The 22,227-nt window shown below is 41.6% G+C and overlaps 1 protein-coding gene and 1 long non-coding RNA gene across 4 annotated transcripts in view; one reads left to right on the top strand and one right to left on the bottom strand.

Annotated features, from left to right (window-relative positions):
- Positions 1-405: 405 nt before the first annotated feature.
- Positions 406-22,227, bottom strand: part of GAD2 (glutamate decarboxylase 2) — a 53,165-nt gene continuing 31,343 nt past the window's right edge. For all 3 annotated transcript variants that reach the window (XM_048837835.2, XM_048837834.2, XM_048837836.2), the window contains 8 exons: positions 20,208-20,262; positions 18,352-18,468; positions 16,795-16,859; positions 11,452-11,530; positions 8,711-8,860; positions 6,043-6,150; positions 5,039-5,128; positions 406-918 (listed from right to left, as the gene is read on the bottom strand). In XM_048837835.2, coding sequence (XP_048693792.1) covers positions 745-918; positions 5,039-5,128; positions 6,043-6,150; positions 8,711-8,860; positions 11,452-11,530; positions 16,795-16,859; positions 18,352-18,468; positions 20,208-20,262 — 838 coding nt within the window. In that variant the 3' untranslated portion in view covers positions 406-744. The remainder of the gene's footprint in view (positions 919-5,038; positions 5,129-6,042; positions 6,151-8,710; positions 8,861-11,451; positions 11,531-16,794; positions 16,860-18,351; positions 18,469-20,207; positions 20,263-22,227) is intronic.
- LOC142071214 (uncharacterized) lies at positions 17,079-18,331 on the top strand. Its single transcript, XR_012667265.1, has 3 exons — positions 17,079-17,230; positions 17,374-17,442; positions 17,593-18,331. It is a non-coding gene; the product is annotated as an uncharacterized LOC142071214 (long non-coding RNA).

The raw sequence follows: 22,227 nt of genomic DNA, 5'->3' as shown, positions 1-22,227 counted from the left end.
AAGAGCTGCAGTACTTGTGAGGTTTTGCAATACTTAACTCTAGAGATGTACAATCCATGTGACATATAGAAATGAGGCATTGTACCTTTTAAAGAATTTATGTGGGTTTATGGTTCAAAATAATCTTTGTAGATATTTGATGCACCTCTATTAAAAGAAAAAAATTGTTTAGTTTTCAGTTTCTGCCCCTGCATTTTTTATAACCCATATAAAATAAAAATCTATAGTTTACAAAATAGGATATTTTAATATATATATATTCCTTTTTTAAAATTATATGTATTTAAATACATTTGAAATGTTGCTATAGGTAAATCAGAAATTCTGTTCTAAATCTAAGAAAAAGGCAAACTATTTTCACTTTTAAACATACAGTTTCTTTACTTTATGTATCTTAGTGCACCCCCCATTTGATTTTGTCACCATTTGGGGCAAATTTGGCACCACTCAATCTGATCACTTTTAACCTAAACATGTATTTACTAACTGTATTAAAATTTGGGGGGAAATTGCAAGTATCTTCTGTTATTTCTTATCTGTTTGAATGCAGCCTTTTGTGTATCTAATTATTAAAGAGGTATTCTAAAACTCAAGAGAGGATTTAAAAGGAGCATGTTTCTTGATTTTAAACTGTACTATACTTTGACGCCACAATATAGAAATAGATTTACTTTGGAACAAACTACAAATACATTCGCACAGTTTGTGACAACTTTTTCTGGACCAGACTCGCAGACCAGATTATTATAAATCTTGCCCCAGACGTTCTATTTCCTCAATCAGGAAATCAATGTCTTGATGAGTAGCTGCTGGGTTTGAGATGACCATACGGAAGAAGTTCACTTTGTCTCCCAGCGGTTGATAGCTGACCATAGTAGTTCCGTATTCCATCATTCTGGCTTTTATCACTGGGGCCACCTGCAAAGGCACGATACAAATATCAAATAATTATTTCTATTCTAGAATTTGCTTTTTTTAATAAGAGAAGGAAACTAAAACAAATTAAGAAAAAAGTCAATTTTTGGCCAAAAACAAATACAGCACAGAGTAAACTGATCAATTTATAAATTGGAGAGGATACAGAGAAGAGCCATGTGAATGACTAAAGGATTAGAAAACATGCCTGATAATAATAGGCTCAAAGAGCTCAATCTATTTAGCTTAACAAAGAGAAGGTTAAGGGAGTGACTTGATTACAGTCTGTAGGTACCTACATGGGGAGCAAGTATTCAGTAATGGGCTCTTCAGTCTTGCAGCGAAAGGTCTACTATGACCCAATGACTGGATGCTGAAGCTAGACAAATTCAGACTGTAAAGAAGGGGTAAATTTTTAATGGAGAAAGTAACTAACCATGGGAACAATTTACAAGGGTTTGTGGTGGCTTCTCTGTCACTGATAATTTTAAATCAAGACTGGATGTTTTTCTAAACGATAAGCTCTAGGAATTATTTTGGGGAATTTTTATATCCTGTATTATACAGGAGATCAGAATGGATGGTCCTTTCTGGTCTTGGAATCTATGGGCTAGTCTACACTATCGCTTAAGTCAATGTAACTTATGTCGCTCAGGGGTGTGAAAAAGCCACCCCCCCCGAGCGATGCAAGTTACATCACCTTAAAGCAGTGTCCATACTGCACTATGTTGGCAGGACACGCTCTCCCGCTGACATAGCTTCCCCCTCTCGTTGAAGTGGAGGTATTACGCCAAAGGGCAAGTGCTCTCCTATCAGCATAACACATCTTCACCGGACACACTACAGAGGTGCAGCTGCATTGGTGAAGCTGTGCCAACATAGTGTGATAGTGTAGACTAGCTCTAGGAAAGTACTACATCAAAAAGGCATTGGTGGCATTGTTGTGCTCTTATTACAATCAGTGGGAGATTTTCTACTGACTTTGTCTCCAATTCACCAAGGTATTCATTAGAGCTGGTTGAAAATTTTTCATCAAAACTATTTGTTTTTTGCGTTTTTTTTCCTTCAGAAAATTGGATTTTCAACTAAACAAACATGAAAATGTTTGCTTTCCAAGGAAAAATTTGATTTTTTTTCATTGAAAAAATAAATGTCTGAAACCTGAAATGTTTGTGATTTTCAGCTGAAAACTGAAATATTTTGTCTAAGCCTCACACTATTCTTATTTAGAGATACCACTACAGTGCCTCATGGGAGCTACAGTTTGGTTATCTTCTGTCTCCATTCTTCTCTGTAAGCCATGCTCTCCCGATTGGTGTTATCTCTCATGATGCACAGTGACCATGGAAATCCCATGATGCACTCCCTCCCATCATCAAATGGGTTAGGGTAAGGGTTAGGGTTAGGAGAGACAAGATGCATCATGGGTAAGGCTACTTTTTAGTCATGGGTATTTTTAGTAATAGTCATGGACAGGTCACGGGCCATAAACAAAAATTCACGGGCCCGTGACCTATCCATGACTTTTACTAAAAATACCTACTGTGACTAAAACTTGGGCGGAGGGGTGTGCTGGGGGGGGTGGTCTGGGGGCACTGCGAGTGCTGGGGGAGGGGGTCAAGGTGATCCAGGACCCCCTCTGGTGCTGGGGCAGAGGGGGCGGTGGTGGCGCTCAGCCTGGGATCCCCGCTGGTGCTTGTGAGGCGGGACGGGTGGTGGCGCTTGGCATGTGGTCCAGCACCCCCGCTGGTGCTGGGGGAGGGCCACGGCATGTGGTCCAGCACCCCCGCTGGTGCTGGGGGGAGGTGGCATTGCTGGTAGGCTACCTACCTGACTCCGCATGTACCTGCAGCTCCTAGAGGGAGGGGCGGCCAGGGGGGCTCCACGCGCTGCTCCCACCACAAGCACCCGCTCTGCAGCTCCCATTGGCTGGGAACCACAGCTCCGTGCCCCAGGCTTGGGCCCCCTCCCGCACACCTGAAATGCTGCTGCTGGCCCAGGGGCTGCCCGAGACAGGCAGCCTCTGAGCCAGCACCAGCCACTGCAGAAGTCATGGAAAGTCACAGAATCCGTGACTTCCATGACCTCCGTGACAGACTCGCAGCTTTAATCCTGGGAGATATAGTTGAATCAGGGAGACCAGCCTATACAGGAGCTTGGTGAACCTGAACTACAACTCCCATGAGGCACTGTGGCAGCACTTCTGAATCAAAATATTTCAATTTTTGGATGAAATATTTTTGATTTTTCATTGAAAAGTCTAAATTTTTCTATGGAAAGCTTCAATTTTTCATTGTTGTAAAAAAAATATTCGATGGGAAAAAGACTCTTTTTCTGACTGTCTCTAATAGGTATGCATGTGCCTAATTTCAAGTATGTGAGTAGTCCCACTGCCTTTAGGTAGGCATGCCAGAGGAACTGCAGGTAGGGGCCCAAGATTGTTTCGTCATCTGATTTGTCACATTCCTATTTTAGATAAAAGCAGCAGTGTTACAAGGGTTTAACTTTACATGTATCAGCAGACTTTGCATGACATCGCAAAGGCAGTCATGACCCCTTGCAAAGGCACAAAGCCATTCTATAGATTGGTTAGAATAGCTCTGAGCCATTTATTGCCAGTGTGCTAACACTCAGTATTGCTGACAAATGCAATTAACACCTCATTTTCTGCATAATCCTCAAGCACATTGTTATAATCACTTTCTCTCTGTTTTCATAGGCTAGACCTCCACCACCCAGTCAAATTGTTACATTTGTTAGTGTAACCCCTTGGGGTGTAGAGAGCATGGCCTCTTTAAATCTTTTTCCTAGTGGGGAGGGGGAGCAGTGAGAAAAAGGAGGGAAACTTGGGGGTGTGGCTCTGGAGCTGGGGGAGAGAAGGGCTGCAGCCAGGAGGCCCTAGACAAAGTGAAGCAGCAGAGACCCTGCCTGAAGGCTGGGAAGAACAGGGAGGCTGGTCGGGGACACCCCAGGACAGGAGCCAGGAGGAGCACTGTGCCGGGGGGAATCGCCCGAGAAGGACAGGCTGGAGCTGGACCCAGTATCACTGCTGCCCAGAGCTGCATGGGGCTGTGAGTACTGGGGCTTGTGACTCTGCATTGGGAATAAGGAGGGAGGCTGCTAGCTAGTTAAGTGGGGAGGTTGTCGCTCTGGTTGGCTTTGCAGACAGCGGCAGAAGAGGGCACCAGAGGGGTTTGTGGCGCTAAAGTTACATTAGCATCACCAATTGCAATTTAAATTGTTAACATCAAGGATGACCATGGTTCAAATAAGCACCATAGAGAAAAATACTAAGAAAGGGAAACACACGGAATACAAAACACACAGACCAGCATTTGGGGGAACTGAATTACAGGTGTATTTTGTAAACTCACTTACCTTGCTAAATGAAACCATTAAAATGATATTGGAAGTGTTCAAATGATCACTTTTATGTCACTAGTTTTTCCAAATTATAAAAACATAACTAGATACCTCCCCCCAATGCCCTGAGTGTCCTGACAAAAGAAAGTCTTTGTGTATTTTCAGCCCTCTTTTAAGCACCAAATCTTTTTGCTTTTTATTAATCACATTGTCTGCTCTTGCTCTTCACTTTATCTCCCCTTCCATCCGTTCTGTTCCTCTCATCCCCCTGCACAGGCTGCCGATTCTCCTCCTCCTACTCCCATAGACAGGCTGTCTGGTTCGCCTCTCTCACCTCTCACCCTTTCTGAAATACCTTCTGGCATTTCAAATACAGCTCCTGTTTCCTCACCTCCTCCTCTTATATAGCAGTAGTCCCTAAAGGAGACAGCTCGGCTGGCTTATCTTCCTTATTTCTAGATCTTTTTACAGGCCTCCAGTCTCTTTGGAAGCTAGAAGCAAGGAGGAGCAGCTATCATCATGTGACCTGCCAGGCCTCTGCAGACCACAATGTGGGAAAATCATTATGTTAGAGATGAACCCGATACCCAAAGATAGGATCCAAATTTGGTTTGAACTTCCCCAAAGTTGGGGACTGAAAGGGTTGTTATCCAAAATTCTTGTACAAGCCCATCTCTAATATTTTGAAATATTTTCAGTGGCCTTTATGTTGATGACATGGGCATGCCTTGCATACAATGAACCAACATATCTTATTTACCTTTAGAAGACGGTTCATTCTTTCTTCGTTGTCCTCCATGCTGCGCAAACTGGGAGGTACGTACCAGAAGCAGACATTTGTGTGCTGAGGCTAAACACAAAATAATAATGGCTTACACAGCAAAAAATGTTCATAATATCTCAATTGCAATTAATTCCATGCCTTTCCCTCCTCTCATACATCATGTTATGACAGCAATCATTGGCTTTCATTACTGTACACCACACAGAGTCATTAGCATCATTATTATTATTAGGGATAATTTTAGGCAATTTATCCCAGGAAGACGGATCCAGATACACATCCCCCACTGTGCCTATGCATTTGTCCGCTACAGAGAGACATCTGGATTCTATAGGTGCTGTCCTTTCAAGAGTATGGAGTTAATGCCTCTTCAGAAGCAGGTGTCTATAGTAGATGACCTACTTAATAGAGCATCCTGGGTACTTCGATTTTGTTGTGTGACTGTATAACTCTGGACATATAGGCTCAAGTCAGAGGTGAGTATGAGATGGAATAAATTAGATTATCTTCTACTCCTTGAAATTCCCTAGTGCTCATTTATACTTCCTTACATTCCATAAGCTAACTTACTAATGTGAGAGAATAACGGAGTCTAAACTAGTTTAATTTGCACATTTAGGAGCCAGAAGAAGACAGGTGAAAAGTAGGATGTGGCCTGTTTTCATGACTTGTCTACACAGAGACTTAGGGCATGCCAAGTGGGGTGTGAATCTACAGTGCACTAACATGCCATGCGGAGCCTGTTTTCATCTGAATCACCAGTAAAAGTCAGCTGTTGACTTTCATCTGGGTGATGCAAGCTACAATACTCCACGCTGCTGCCTCATTTCAGTTGACCCACAATGATGGGAATCATTAGCAGTTTCCTTTGTAAGGAGCATGTTTTTGGGTCCTCCAAAATCCGATTGTCCTATCAGTAGCAACACAACTCCTGACTAAATGTACCAAATTTTAAAGCTACAGTAAATCAGAATACATACCTTTCCATCAAACACCATTTCATAGCCTTCTCTGTTCTTTATTTTATTATATAGATATTCTGCAAGTTCCAAGCACTTGTCAATTTGTGCTTCAAATCCTGTAGTTCCCTTCATAAAGAAAGAACACAATATTTTGTATCTCTCTGTATTCTGAATTGCTATTGTTTCAGGAGTACGTGGCACTTGCTAAAGCAAAGATGCAGTTTACTTTTCTAAAGTCTATCTTGGAGATGCTGTACACCTTCCTGTTTGCTATGAATAGTACACCCAGCTCTAGCTGTAACCATCTGACCTGTATGAAATAGGTTGGTGATAAGTACAGGGAGATTTTGGCAAACCAGTAAAGTGCCTGAAACCATTATTGCTTATTGCTAAAAGCAGCCATGTCAGCAGGCCGTAAAGTGGTCATGCAGCAGCCTTAGCTTAACCAAGGCAGGAGGGGAGGGGGTTTTGGGTGCCACAGAAAGGGCAGCTTGACCCCACATCCTTCCTGATAAGAATTGTGTTGAAATTGCTGATACATGCATTTTATGGGCCTCAAGGCGTGCAAACTCTGAAAAAACCACACCTGGTTAATTGATGACCAAAAGGAAGCCTCTTGTTTGACCTTTGAAACTGCTTCCTTAACAAATTTTCTTTAAGTGATGTCATTGTATTACTAATGTATAAATAAGGGGAAAAAGTTTGAGGTAGGGGGATGCATCTTGTGTTCCTCACCTGTTGCCGCTGTGCCACTCGAGAGCCACACTCAGCTTCGGTAATTATCGAGGGTTGGGGTGTTTTAGTAACCTGTTGTGGACATGTGTAAGTGCTCGAGACTAAGTAAAGTTTAGCTTTAAGTGAAAGCACTCTTGTGTTGTCCTGTTTGTGCCAGCCATCTATCGGTCTCCCCTGATTTATTTCCTGACACCACCTTGCAGAGAGTAAAAGTTACCAAGAGCTCTGGGTTGAAAGAACCCCGGGTAACAAGTCCAGTTCCTAATGGGCCATGGAAGATATGTATCACTGATGGGAACACTTGTTGGCAGCCTCTGCAGTGAGGCCATGGATTGGAAAGCTGTGGCTCATGAACTCTACAGGTGTTCCTTCTTGGTCAGGGTTGAGTCACATTGTGAGTAAGTGGGGAAGTTTGCACTGGTCTATGGAGAGAGGATTTTAGCCTGCAGGGGAGGCAATCTGGCACCTATTCCTAACATAAAAATCCCGTAGAAAATTAAATGATAAAACAAGCTTTTAAAGAGCAGCTTGATGTCTGGTGAAAAACAAGCATTCTAATTAGAAACAACTCTGTCTCTTCCGCGTGGCCATTTTTTTCTCTCCTCATTGCTACTTGATAAAGGACATTAGTATGAAATTGGAATCCTTGTTTTTAAGAGCTTCAGTTTCTCCTGCTGCTTCCTTTCCAGCTCAAGTCGGTTTGTGCCAGTATAATTATTTCTGCAGCCACCAGCTGTGATGCCACTAATAAAGCATTATTATGGCTTCACGTCAGGAGAACACGCTGCAGGAACAGACAAACTGTTTAAGAAACATTGATCCTAAATTAATGTAAATATTCCAAGTTAAATAGAGGTAGGAAATGGGGAGAAAAAATAGTCAAAGAAATATGGAAATGATCTGGCCTTTAAGAAAAAATGTTTATAAACAAAAGTCCACTCAGCCCTGCTAAATTCTGTTTGTGCTGCTCTGGCACTACAAAGCAGACCTAAAGCCAGTTTAAGTGGTCCTTTGGGTAGGGGCATCCTACAGTGGTGCAGAGCCAGCATAGTGCCAATCATAGGGGGTGTGGCCAAAGAAAAAGGGGTGTGGCCAAAGTTCCCTTGCACTCCGAAGGCCCCTGCTATTACAGCAGCTCCTGGGAGGCTATTTCAACTGGGACAACTTGAAAACAGCCTTGAGGCTTCTTGAAGTTTCTCCTTGTGACCGGGCAAGTGCGTAGTGGCCTGAGGATCAGGGAGACTCAAAGATGGCTTACATCCAATTTTGCAGACTCCTGGTGACAGTTGCAAAGAGCTGTCCCAGAATGTGTTTTCAGAATTTGAATAAAGCATCTAAGGGTCTTTAAGTCCTTTTTTTTTGATAGAAACGATGCAGTCAAATGCAATGAACAAGCCTGAAATAGTTGGGCATAATCATTTGAATTTATACATAAAAGTATTTATTTAGCAATATTATACAAAAAAGATACATGAGTCAAAAAGAGCCAGTACTTTCAGATTTTAATTAGTTTACCCATAATAATAATATGACTGTGGTATAATCACAGTATATAATGGAACCAGGTGTGTTAGTCACTAATTTGTCACATTTAGTTTTAGAATTTCATTAAAATAAAAAATCTTTGTGTTTCCAAAAACTTTCTGGACTGATTACACTTATACTTAAACATAATATTTATGCTGTCAGATTGTTAGTTAGATGCAGCAATCGGTGCACAATGACATGGAGTCTGAATTTCAAAGTCATGTGTGATGCTTTGTAGCTAAATCAGTTAAAGGTAAAGAAAGTGGAAATGTATTATTATTATTATTATTATTTAATTTCCATCCTTGTTCTTTCTTCCATCTCATGTGAAAAGGTAAGGTTAGACATTTTCTAAAACTGTGATTATATAAAGCAAAGCTATTCACTATTTTTATGCAAACAAATACATCATATACTTGCTTACCTTTGCTCTCCACATCAGCCATAGCTTGAAGACATCAACATGACGCCCGCATTGCAACGCCTTGTCTCCAGTGTCATATGACAGGTCATAGTGTTTATCTTGTTGAAAGAGGTAGGAAGCATGCATTTGATTGCAGCTCTGCATCAAGCCCTTAAAGAAACAGATACACAGTTAAGGAAAATTGGCATTTGCATGGTTTTACTGCTTTGCTTTGTTTCTATTATGTAACCTTTCCAAATGACTTTTCAAAGCATTCCTCTGGATAAAGCAAGCTGACCCAGCAGCTCTGTGGCTCTTCTAAATGATGTCATGACACTCTTTGCTGAATTGGTTTTGTTTCTAAACTACTATTCCCCATTTTTATTCTTTCAGGGTGCAGTTCATTCCAATGCTGAACGCACATGCAAGGGCCTCCACGCCACCTATGCTACAAACCAGGTGCATACGGGGGTCTTAAATAGTAAGAAAAGCTTTGGGCAGATGGGGATGAATATGCCTTTAAGCACACTGCTAGTGCTGTTTCTGAAGGTAAGTGGTCATATTTTGACTCTCTTCTAGCCTGCAAAATGTAGTTTTGGGAGGCAGTCTTGCCATGTGCACAGAATTTGGCTGCGGACCCCCAGTAGGCTATCTCTGAGCTAAAAAGCATGGAGCTAATAATTTTTATCTCAGTCTTCCTTTTTATTTGTATGCATTACATATAGAGAGTGCCAAATCCTGGCTCTGTTGAAGTCTTCATGTATGTTTTGTGCACGCCATTGGCCTCTTTCTCCAAACTGTATTTTGCAGTCCACGCGGGGTCTTTGTCGTCAAGATTTACCTATATATGAAACTCATAAAAATGAGAGGGAAAAAGGAGAGAAAAACAATTGGCTGTACGCTTTTTGTGAGACACCTGTTTTCACTCTGGCATTGGCTTCAATGAGGCCAGGGCTTGTCTCACAGAACTGAACCACAGGGCAAATAAAACCTAGCTCCTCTCTTTCTGTTTAAGTGTACATTGTGTACAATCTGCTGTGCACCTGTTAGCAGAGCAGTAACCAGCTTTTCAATAGCTGGTCTAATAAGTGGTGGTTGTATAGCAGCTGTCCCAGTAACTGCCTGCTATGTGAAGATTACAAGCTTGAAGGATAATTCTTCCAGTTGTCGCTGTCCCAGTACTAAATAAAAGGTGTGGATTTTATCACATGTGAACTTGGGCTTCCTTTTCTCATTCCACACTGCACAAAGTGGGCTTATATATCAGTGTTGGGTTGTAATGTCTAGCCAGTTGGTTGACCACAAACATCTGAAAGGGCAATAACTCATGGACACTGTGCACTGTATTGCTAGTCCAACTGATATGTGTAAGTGGGGCAGATTCTGTCTTCAGTCATGCATGGACACAGCATTGAAAGCTGCAGTGGTGCATGGCTTCAACTAACTGCACAACTTAGTTCAGTGTATTTCACACACAAAGTCGCCAAAACTCTCTAAAGATACCCAAAAGTCACCTACTACAGGACAGGCCCAACAAAGAAAATCACAGAACGCCACGAGCCATCACCTTCAGCCCCCAACTAAAACCTCTTCAGCGCATCATCAAGGATCTACAACCTATCCTGAAGGACGACCCAACACTCTCACAGATCTTGGGAGACAGGACAGTCCTTGCTCACAGACAGCCCCCCCAACCTGAAGCACATACTCATCAGCCACCACACACCAGAACCACTAACCCAGGAACCTATCCTTGCAACAAAGCCCGTTGCCAACTGTGTCCCACATATCTATTCAGGGGACACCATTATAGGGCCTAATCACATCAGCCTCACTATCAGAGGCTTGTTAACCTGCACATCTACTAATGTGATATATGCCATCATGTGCCAGCAATGCCCCTCTGCCATGTACATTGGTCAAACTGGACAGTCTCTGCGTAAAAGAATAAATGGACACAAATCAGATGTCAAGAATTATAACATTCAAAAACCAGTTGGGGAACACTTCAATCTCTTTGGTCACTCGATTACAGACCTAAAAGTTGCAATTCTTCAACAAAAAAACTTCAAAAACAGACTCCAACAAGAGACTGCTGAATTGGAATTAATTTGCAAACTGGATACAATTAACTTAGGCTTGAATAAAGACTGGGAGTGGATGGGTTATTACACAAAGTAAAACTATTTCCGCATTTTATTCCCCCCTCCCTCACCCTCCACTGTTCCTCAGACGTTCTTGTCAACTGCTGGAAATGGCCCACCTTGATTATCACTACAAAAGGTCCCCCCGGCCCCCAGCTCTACTGCTGGTAATAGCTCACCTTAAGGATCACTCTCGTTACAGTGTGTATGGTAACCCCCATTGTTTCATGTTTTCTATGTATATAAATCTCCCCACTGTATTTTCCACTGAATGCATCCGATGAAGTGAGCTGTAGCTCACGAAAGCTTACGCTCAGATAAATTTGTTAGTCTCTAAGGTGCCACTAGTACTCCTTTTCTTTTTGTGAATACAGACTAACACAGCTGCTACTCTGAAACCTAAAGATATATAGTCATTCATTTCCCCTGGACAGCCATTTTAAATCCTTTCTGTGTTTGTAGACTGAACAAGTGCCTAGAGGTTTGCGTCTCAGTTTCATTTGTAATCTTCATCACATTAACATACATTAGCTATGACACGGTTATAAAGAAGGCATCCAGCACATTCCGGAGGGAAATGGCAGAAATGACTAGAGGTGCAAATGGATGAAGACATACCTCTTCCCTAACGAGAAGGGCAGAACACTGCAATGGGACACCCATCATCTTGTGGGGGTTCCAAGTCACAGAATTGGCCCTACAACAACAAACAACATTAAACTGAGATGTTATACCACAGGTCTGAAATCATTAAAACATTCAATAATAAACAAAACTAATATGGCTCATATGGGCCTCAAAGATGCAAGGCTGAAAATACGCACAGCGGTTTTCAGAAGAGTGATTATCAATGTTCATACAGGACCCCAGAGGCAGTGCTAGCCCATTGGGGGGCCCTAATCAGGAATATTTTGGGGCCTTCCCCACATACAACACATAATAAAAAGTGAATAGGGGGCCTTCTTGAGTTGCTCGGGGCCCTAACCAGTTTTTTAGTCTGCGAATGCCTAGCACTTGCTCTGCAGGACTCAATTGTAGAATCTTTAATTACACTGTGGGGCGCTGATGTAAATTTACTCAGGCAGACTACTCATCAAAGGAAGGGTTTTTGTAGAGTTAGCCCTAAAAGGTTCTGGACTATGGCTCTGGAGAGTTAACACAGAGCCGTGGTGCTATACATTAGATTTTGTGAGCACCAGAATTTTTGTGATCCATCCACACTTTAAAGGCAAAGAGTGAATGTGTCAAAAACACATACATGATTTAGGACCAGTCTGCAAAGGTGTTTAGGTAGCTAAGATGCAGATAGGTGCTTAGTGGGATTTTCAAAAGCGCCTAAACAGGTTTGGTGTCTAATTCCCACCGATTCCCATTAACTCCCATTGATCCCATCAACTTGCTGATGCACGTCTGAAAATTCCATTTTGGGCTGATCTGCATCTTTACACATCTTTGAAAATCTGAAAATTTTACCGGAATGGTCAGATCCTCAGTTGGTGTAAGTTCTCACTGCTCTATTGGCTTCAAGTGAGCTATGACAATTTGCACAATTTGAGGCTCTGGCCCAAAATGATCACGGTAATGAATATGATATTATCTCAAAACGCTCTTTCATGCTCTCGGCCACTTAGCTTGGTTACCAAGATGCCAGAAGCTGCCTTAGAAAGTTAGTCGGACAGCATGCTGAAATACTTATTGGCATGCATTGACTCAAGCAGGAAAAAAAACCACCAGGTCCTATGCCTGTTGGATTGATATAATATGCTCCTCAAGATGCTGTGGCATAGGAAGAGAGATTTATTGGCACACCAAAAACTATGCTGCTAACTAATCACGTCACTGAAAATGGCTTGGAAAGGGTGATATGAGCTGGTAGTGCGGATTCAAAAATGTTTTGGGGAGTTTATTTCCCTTTATGGGGTTTTGCGGGTTTTTTGTTTTGTTTTGTTTTATAAATTACTTAAAGGTAAGATTTTCTTTTTTTTGAAAGGCTAACAAGTCTTCAGAGATTTTTTAAAAAGAAACCCTTTTCTAAAGCACAGCAAATAGTGGCCTGGCATGGCTTGCAGAAGGTTTTAAATTAAAGCAACCCAAGATACTTTATCCAAAAGATCACATCTTGTTATACACGAGAACATTTGGAAAAGTACTTTTTAGACTATAGTGAAGACGAAAGTATAGGGATCCCAAGTTTCAAAAATGGCTAAATAAAACCAAATACCTGTTTAACATACATAAGGGTTGATTTGTGCCTCCTATCTTCAGAACTGGGCAAGTTTGAGAATTGGGTCAACAGGAGGCTAGAAACACAGCTCCAAAAGTGGATACAAGCCCAGTAAACACTAGAACGAATGACTAGCCTGGGGTCCAAGATTGCTCTCTGGATATGATTGCCTGAGTCATAATGTTCCTACATTTGTTAAGGGTATGCATAATAATCTGTCTGCCAAATGGGGTAAATGAGTTTAGATCTATGTTCATTCCTTGCTGTTCAATTCTTTGTATTGTGCTATAATCTGCTTCCTAGTTTTGCCACAGAGAGAGAGAGTGTGTGGGGCGGGTGTGTGTGTGTGTGGCCTAGGACAGGATGCCTTGCGCTCCTCTTATTCCACTCTGCAGGAGCTTTATATGTGCCACAGTCTGGACCAGAATTTGGCTCTTATTCAGCTCAGCCTTAAACAGGTGTCAGTTTTTGAAGACAAAGATAACTAACTGCAGGTACATTTTTGCACCCACAGTTAGCTGTGACCACTATTCAGGTCACTTTGATCTGTACATCCTGGATTGCAACTGCAAATCTGAATCTGGATCCCCCAGGATTTAAAGGAAAGGGAGTTGCTGGCAGGGTACTCTCTGTCATTGGCCTTTGACTGGAAGTCCTCCTGCTCTGCCAGGTACAAAAGAGACTGAATCTGCTGACTGAAGGACAGGCTGCAAAACCCATCTGTTTGCATAGGTGTAGAGGGAGCACAAAGCGGGTGGGTGAACACTGAAGTATTGAGGTTGTGGGACGGGTGGAGAGGCGAACAGTTGTTCATTGTTTTATTTTTGTGTTATGCTTAACTTGTTATTTACTGACTGCAGGATTTATACTTTGGAGGTCTGTTGAAGATGCCTCCTGCATAGGAGTGTGCTCATTCTTGCTGTGGAAGGGGGCTGTTTAACTGTATAGATCTGAATAAGTCAGTAAATTGGGGGGTGAAAATATCTAGAATACCAAAACTGTACCTGCAAGAATGGAGGTGAGTGTTTTGAGAATCTGGCCTGGGAGGTAGTTTTCTTTCTCTGTTTGGAAACCAGTCGGTATTAAGGTTTGTGAAGTGCTTTGGAATCCCACTGGAGGAAAGGTGCCCTGCATATTAGTACGTGAGCATTGTCATTTTCTCTCAGATTCCCCACTCCCCCAAAACACAGATTCCAAGCCTAGAAGAGACCATTGTGATCAATGCAACTATGTGCAGTTGCAAAATGCTGTAGCCAGTGGAATACTTCTGTGCTGCCTTTCCTGCTATTTAAATGGAATTATGCAGCCCCTAAAGCAAAGGCTGTAGGGAATACTCTTTCACAGGCAGCATCTGGCTACTTGGCCCAGCTCTTTGAGCATTTGGCTGCTTTTAATCAACTCAGAGCCACTCACCTGTTTAGGGTACTGGAGTTAATGATTCTAAACTCGCATTCAAGCCTATTAATCTCTTCTCTTGTTACAGCTACTAACTTTTATCTGTCTTTACAGAGAACCCTAAACATGTTCTTTAAGATGCCTGTAGATAATGGAGGTGGCTTGGGTTTTATATAGTAACAGGATTGTTTACCAGCAACAATGCCCAAATATCAATTTTCTGCCTAAATCATTGCATTGACCTTCAGGTCATCCTTTTTTCTAAAATTCATCACAGTCGTGCACAAAGTATTTTATCTAATTACATTTGCTTTGTCACAAAGGGTGCTGATGTCAACTATTGACATATGCTTAAATAAAATGATGGCTTACAGTCACATTTAAAGAAGAACGTTACATAGTCAAAAATGAGACACATTATTTTCTTTTGGAAATTTCCTAATGGACCATCCTGGAGTTTTGCTTGAGCAAGAATTGGCTTTATTTGATGTGTTGTGATTATTAGAAATTGGAGGCTAAAGTGGATGCAGGTGCTCACACTCACTTTGTAACATCCAAATGTGAACACCTTAGTAGGATAGCTAAATCCCACACATTGGTACTCAGACTGGAATTTTTCCCATTTAATGTAACTAAGCACCAATATTAGCATCCATGTGTGCACAAAATGTACATGCCCTGTTGAAATCTGGGTAGTTACCCCTGCTCGCCTCCTCCATCATTCACCATGTGAAGAAGGAAGAGGAAATGGCAAGATTCGCATGTAATTCACTGCCCCATGCCAGGAGATGACCCTTATCAGAACACTAGATCTATACCCCTTGAATGTTGGGGAAGTTCCAACTGAGTTGCCCGTCTGAATTCATGATTTAGGCATCTCTTTATCAGAGATTGAACCAGAATTTCTAATGCAAACACGTCTGAATTTGGAAGAAGTTCAGATTTGGCTCCTATCCTGGATCCATTTTTTGTGATTCAGGTTCTTCGTTAATGCTATATCCTGATAAGCAGCAGGAGCAGGTATTTCAACATCCTGGATGTTTTGAAGTATATCCTGCTTATGCATAGTGTGCATGTATTCAGTGATAAGACAATTTTTTTTAACAAAAACGTGTCTAGCTTTTTAAAGTCCTTTTTGAGTTCTAAAGGCTTTTAAGTGATCAGTTGGAGAGGACGTCACTGGCTGCTTTCTGAATTCAAGATAAAAACAATTTTTAGAAGTGTTATATGCTCGTGTATCTGAGAGAAGGGGATTGGGCCCTCATAGAGAGACATGAATACAGAGTCTTCAGGAGAAGAATGGAAGGAAAATATCATGGAGCCAGTAAGAGGATCATGGGAATTGAGTGAAACCAAAGGCATGAAGACAGAGAAGAAGGAAGTTGGGAGTAGTGCAATTTAACTGGCAGGGAGTTGTGGTTTTGCTAGAAGTTGGAAAGAAGTAGGATGGGAATAATATCCTAATCTTAACCAACAGAAGCTTTTAAAAAGTTTCTAGACAAAGTACTTGCTCAGAAGTTCATTCAAGCTTATTCTTTATTGCTACTGAACTGGTTCAGCATTTCTCTGTGTATTATAGATGCATTCCTCAAGGGTGGAATTCAAAACCTTGTATCCTTAAACATCAGCATTTTCAAGATGCAGCACAAGGATTTACTTCCATGAGGCATATTCAAACAGTGCAGAAATCTGAGCTGTTGCACATATGAGCTGAGTTTTGCCACTACAGAAATGTGGAGAATAGAATAAGCTATGAATTTGGATGCGTAAATTAAATATTCCTAGCAAGAGTAGGCATGACAACTCTTCTGATGATAAAATTCTAGCTAGAACCCATTGCAATACAATCCAGTGTACTAGGACATTGCATAAAAACGTAGAGTTATATTGTCATGGCATTGTGACATTCTGATATTTCATAGGGATTTGAGGATTTATAAATGATCTCAGACAATCTGGTAACCCCATTGCAAGGTCTCCAAGGTTCAGTTCTTTTGGAAATGCAGTTGCTGGTTCTTTTTGGACAGGTTCATACAGAGAATCACACAATGACCATTCTGGAGCTCAGAATCAGTTTCAAAGGGGTGAATCACAAATAGGAGCTATACATTATCTGAACAAGAAAACAAAGTCACATCACAAGTTTTTAATCACACATCTTATTGAATAAAGGAACTTGGCAATGTTATTTCAGTTGAGAGAGGACAGCTTAAAAGATTGCTTCATGCTATATATTGGACATTAAATTATAATAATGAACAGGACTGGTTGATTTTTATTTATAGACATTTCTGTGGTAATCACAAGTGTACTGGAGCATTTAACTCGTTAATAAATCATACCTTTCAACACCATTTAATTTCCATTTATGTTTCCTAGACATCAGCAGCCCGCCACCCCATGCTGCCTGAAAGACAAGATACATAATCTTAAAAACAGATAGTTTTGTATTTTTCTGGTGTTTGCATCAATGTGTTCGATCAATTTTATGTCTGATCCTTTGCTTTCTGAACCCATATATCTCTAAACACCTCAGATGGAGCTACAGTTTAGGGCCCGGATAATAAACTATTCTAATGGTTTTCATCTCTGTCTCCTGTGGTTTCTTTCAGGAGGCTGTGACTGGAGTTGCATAGGCCAGGGCCTATGTGTCAACCTTTATCACTGTCCAGCCCACCTAATTCCTCCTTCAGCATGGCATATATGACAGCTGTATGCTAGGCCAGCCCCAATCTGGCCTGCTGGGGAGACAAGAGGTGACTAGAGACACACAGAAGGGTAAGTTGGCCTTTTCCCTTTTTGTGACAGTGGTGTTGATAGAGTGGGATGGCAGCCCAGCTGGAAAGATGGGTTTTGCATCTGAGTTCAAACCACTAATGTTTCCTCCAACCTCCTCCCCCCCACCCTCTTTTTTCCTGCAGAGCTCTTGGATCGGAGAGATCGTCTTCCAGCATGGGCAGGAGAATGAGGCACAGTGAGGACCTCAATAAGTAAGCTAATGTTAGCAAAGCAATTTGGCAAGACAGTCTAGCAGATGCCTTAGGGACCTCACAGTTTTAGTAGTCTGGGGCAGTTACAGCATTAACTGACTGCAAGTTTAGAAACAACTAACTGCCTTTTTCTTGCTTGTTTATTTTTAGGGCTGGCTGGAAAACAACAATTCTGTTTCATGAAAAATTTCAAGATTTTTATTCATTCCAAAGCAAAACAAAAATGAGATCTTTAGACATTTTTTGCAAAGAACCCGCAAGAGGCTCCCCACCCCAGAATAGCTGAAATAGACAGAGTAGGGACTTGCAGCCATGTCTCTCCCATCCTGGGTGAGTACACTAACCAGCAGGCTATCCTGGGGGGAGGTTTCTCAATTTCTTTCCATACCCCTCCCCCAAATTCCATTTTGGATTTGAGAAAGCCTCCAGACAATATTTTCATGGATACCAGTGCGTTTCTGTGAAACATTTTGGCTACAACCCTATGAAATTTTTGGACAGAAAAAAAAATGTCAAAGATTTCTCAACCAGCTTGATTTATTTTACATCTGCCACAGAAGATGGGTCTGTATGAGGTATGTTATTTTCTCCTAATTATGATGTCTAGAGATACAGAGGCTGAGGCCAGGATTTTCAAACTAGGATTCCTAAAGTGAGTCATTTAAATGCATGTTTAGACAGCTAAAAGTGGCCTGATTTTCAAAGGTGCAGAGCACCCACAGCTCTCAGCGACCTCACCAGGAGTTCCAGGTGCCCAGATCAAAGGAGGGGAGAATTAGGCCCTAGCTCATCAGCTTTCATTAGAGGACCTAGTATGTTATCATCTGTGGAAAATGACACTGTATATGGATGGATGAATTCATGTTGGCACACTTTATAATCCAGTCCCTAGAGCAATACAATACTTACATCCACGTGCATCCAGATTTTGTATTTCTTGCAGATGTCTGCAATAGCTAGAAGTGGATCAAATGCACCATACACTGTAGTTCCTGCAGTGGCACTAACTAGGAAAGGAACAAATCCCTACAAAAAGAAGAGAAATATTCATCAGCAAGAGAATATTATATGTCAAACAGAGAACCCCCCCTGTATCTGCAGTAGCTCTATTTTCTTCCAATAGTCAGGCCATAGTGTAAGGAAAACTTTAATTGCAGCAGCCACTGTGTTAATCCTGAATGAATACACAAGTGTCTCCCAGGTGACAAACCTGCTTTGTGTGGCCAGGCAAAGGAAGGTGCCATTTTTTTTTTTTTTTTTTTTTGCTTTTCTCATTTTAGATGTTCTTGATGCCCAAATAAATTTGTTAGTCTCTAAGGTGCCACAAGTACTCCTCGGTTTTTTTGCTGGTACAGACTAACACGACTACCACTCTGAAACTTGATATTACAGTTTCTGCCTTTAGGTGGCAGCAAACTTCCAAGGCCAACACTGTGCCATTTATGTAAAGATACTTTAGCTGTAAAAGCTTCAGAATGAACATTTCCACATCTATCAGTGTGTTTGAAGTAAAACATGGAAACTCTGTTATGACATGTAGGACAAACAAAACCATCTTTATGCATCATTGAACAAGAAACCTTTTGGGCAAATTTGAAGTAGCCTATATTATGCTTTATATTAATGTTGCATTCAGAACATGCTAGATTCTGTGGAACATATAGGAAGGCACATTCCCTACCCCAAGAGTCTATGTTGTAAGGTCCTGATCCTGCAAAGGTTTATGCTTACTCTCTACTTTTAGCACATGAGCAGTTCCTCTGAAACCATTGGAACGACTCAAAATGTGTAAAGTTAAGCAAGTGCCTAAGACTTTGCAAGATTGGGGTCTAAAATACATATATGAAAAAATTACATAAAAATACAGGTTTCTTAACATGTAATGAGCAACTGATATTTCTTAAAAGGCGTGAACTTCTCCCCTGCAAAATAGGATATATGCTTAGTAGGTTTTTGGATGAATGTTTTGTTTTTTGGTTTAGTTTCCCCTACCCCATGTAGTGTGACCAGACAGCAAGTGTGAAAAATCGGGACGGGGGTAGGGGGTAATCGGAGCCTATATAAGAAAAAGACTCAAAAATCAGGACTGTCCCTATAAAATCGGGACATCTGGTCACCCTAATCCCATGGTTTATTTTAGGCAAAGCAAGTTTTACAAAGACCAGTTTTTCTTGTGAATTATGAACTCTGTGTTTTTAAATTATACAGCAACTGTTGCCATAGCCACCACATTAAAATAAGATATATATTATAATATCATATTTAAGCTTTTAAAAGGGCCTTTTAAAAGGGCACACATATAAACTGTACCTTGGAGAATATATTTAGTTCTTTTGAATGAACTCTTCTTGATTTTGTGACTTCGATAAGATTATTTTCAGTTTATTAAAAAAACCCTTCAATCCCAAAACATCTTTTCATTTAGAGCTAACATTCAGCTACTGATTGTATCGCAGACTGAGGCGGTCTAAATCAGGAGAAGATTACACTATATAGCATAAAAGGAAGACAAATGCCTTGCAAAGACCATGAAACATCTTTAAACACATCTTTTATTCAGCATCTCTAACCTTCCTCATTATATTGTTGTGTTTCAGATAATCATGGTATAATTCCATGCTGTTCTGCAAGGGAACATAACACAAGATTAGCTCAAATCTCCTCTTAAAACACACCAATCAAATTGACCAAAATGCCACTTGTTTCCTATGCATGGAAATGGGAAACCCTGCACCATTTCTGAGGGCACCTGGTAATAGACTTACTTTTTGTTTGGCTTCAATAATTCTTCTTTCAAGGTCTGATGGGATCATTTTCCCTCTGCAGAAAGGATAATGTCATATTAAGGTTCCAGTTTTGAAATCAGCCCCTTTCTATCAGTTTTCCACTTAAATAATCCCAGATAGGGAAGAAATTGACGCCTCTGCACCATTTAAGCTCTCACAGTAGGCACTTAAATGGTGCCTAGTCCCTGACCTGGCCTTCAGCACAACGCTGAAATTCACTTTAGTTAGTCAGCTGGCACCAGTGCGGTAACAGTAGTGGGGAAAAGTCACCTTCATGCAGAAAGCCCAGCGTTCAGGACCATGCTGAAGCCCCACTTAGTGCTATATTAAAAGGCAAATCCTGACTCATGGAGCTTCAGGTTCCAGTGTGCCTCTGTAGCCCCATTGAGAAGATCCTGGATGTCCTGCAGGGGATTCCCAACTCTGTGGCTGCCATTGGTTGCTGTGTGGCAACCCAACCGGGCCCCCTGCCCAAGCGATGGAGTCTGCGACTCCACCTCCCAAGGGCTTTGAGGATCATATCCAGGGGCCTATGCACTTGCACAGAGAATCCTCGAATCAACTGCATGGCCCCAAGCCATGAGATCAGCTGATTGCTCCAAAATTAAACTGTTGGGGTGGGAGAGGGAAGTCTTCTGCCTGCTCAGAGCAGCTGGGTCCCTTTCCATTACTTCTCCACACCCACAGGAGAACACAAACTTTTATTTGCAATGCAGAACAAAACAAAGCAGGCCAAAGGGTCCTGCACTTAGGACGGAAGAACCCAATGCACAGCTACAGACTAGGGACCGAATGGCTAGGCAGCAGTTCTGCGGAAAAGGACCTAGGGGTGACAGTGGACGAGAAGCTGGATATGAGTCAGCAGTGTGCCCTTGTTGCCAAGAAGGCCAATGGCATTTTGGGATGTATAAGTAGGGGCATAGCGAGCAGATCGAGGGACGTGATCGTTCCCCTCTATTCAACATTGGTGAGGCCTCATCTGGAGTACTGTGTCCAGTTTTGGGCCCCACACTTCAAGAAGGATGTGGATAAATTGGAGAGAGTCCAGCGAAGGGCAACAAAAATGATTAGGGGTCTAGAACACATGAGTTATGAGGAGAGGCTGAGGGAGCTGGGATTGTTTAGCCTGCAGAAGAGAAGAATGAGGGAGGATTTGATAGCTGCTTTCAACTACCTGAAAGGGGGTTCCAAAGAGGATGGCTCTAGACTGTTCTCAATGGTAGCAGATGACAGAACGAGGAGTAATGGTCTCAAGTTGCAGTGGGGGAGGTTTAGATTGGATATTAGGAAAAACTTTTTCACTAAGAGGGTGGTGAAACACTGGAATGCGTTACCTAGGGAGGTGGTAGAATCTCCTTCCTTAGAGGTTTTTAAGGTCAGGCTTGACAAAGCCCTGGCTGGGATGATTTAACTGGGAATTGGTCCTGCTTCGAGCAGGGGGTTGGACTAGATGACCTTCTGGGGTCCCTTCCAACCCTGATATTCTATGATTCTATGATTCTATGAAATTCATCCTCGATGTAACTCCAGTGGAGCAACACTAGGGATGAATTTGCCTCAGAGCGACTGCTCCATAGATTGATCTGGTTACCTTCCTACTAGCTTTGAGAAGGGCATGAAAAGAAGCAGCTGGTCTGGGCTAAAAGAAAGTACATCTTCAAATCCTTCAAATTTAGTGTACATGGTATTTGCAGTAGATTTAGTATGAGCCATTCACCTGAGATTCAGACTCAATGGTATAAACCTCTCAGGCCAATTTGGAAAGTCTTTTAAATTCATTAGGCTCATGATGAAAACATTATTCATGTTTACTTATTGAGATCTGGGGTTTTGGTTGTTTTAGCTGAGGGTCAGACTATCCATGGAGAGAAAAAATCCATAAAATCGTCAGCATTATGCTAGTCCTTTTAAAAATTTTTGGTAAGTTCTTCATTAACTTTGATTAATCACTGGGCACTTATAAGATGAGGCCTACTTCAAGGACCTTTTCAGTCTATAG

This window comes from Caretta caretta, chromosome 2, assembly GCF_965140235.1.
Source record: "Caretta caretta isolate rCarCar2 chromosome 2, rCarCar1.hap1, whole genome shotgun sequence".
Classification (NCBI taxonomy): Eukaryota; Metazoa; Chordata; order Testudines; family Cheloniidae; genus Caretta; species Caretta caretta.
This window is presented reverse-complemented; position numbering and strand designations above follow the sequence as displayed.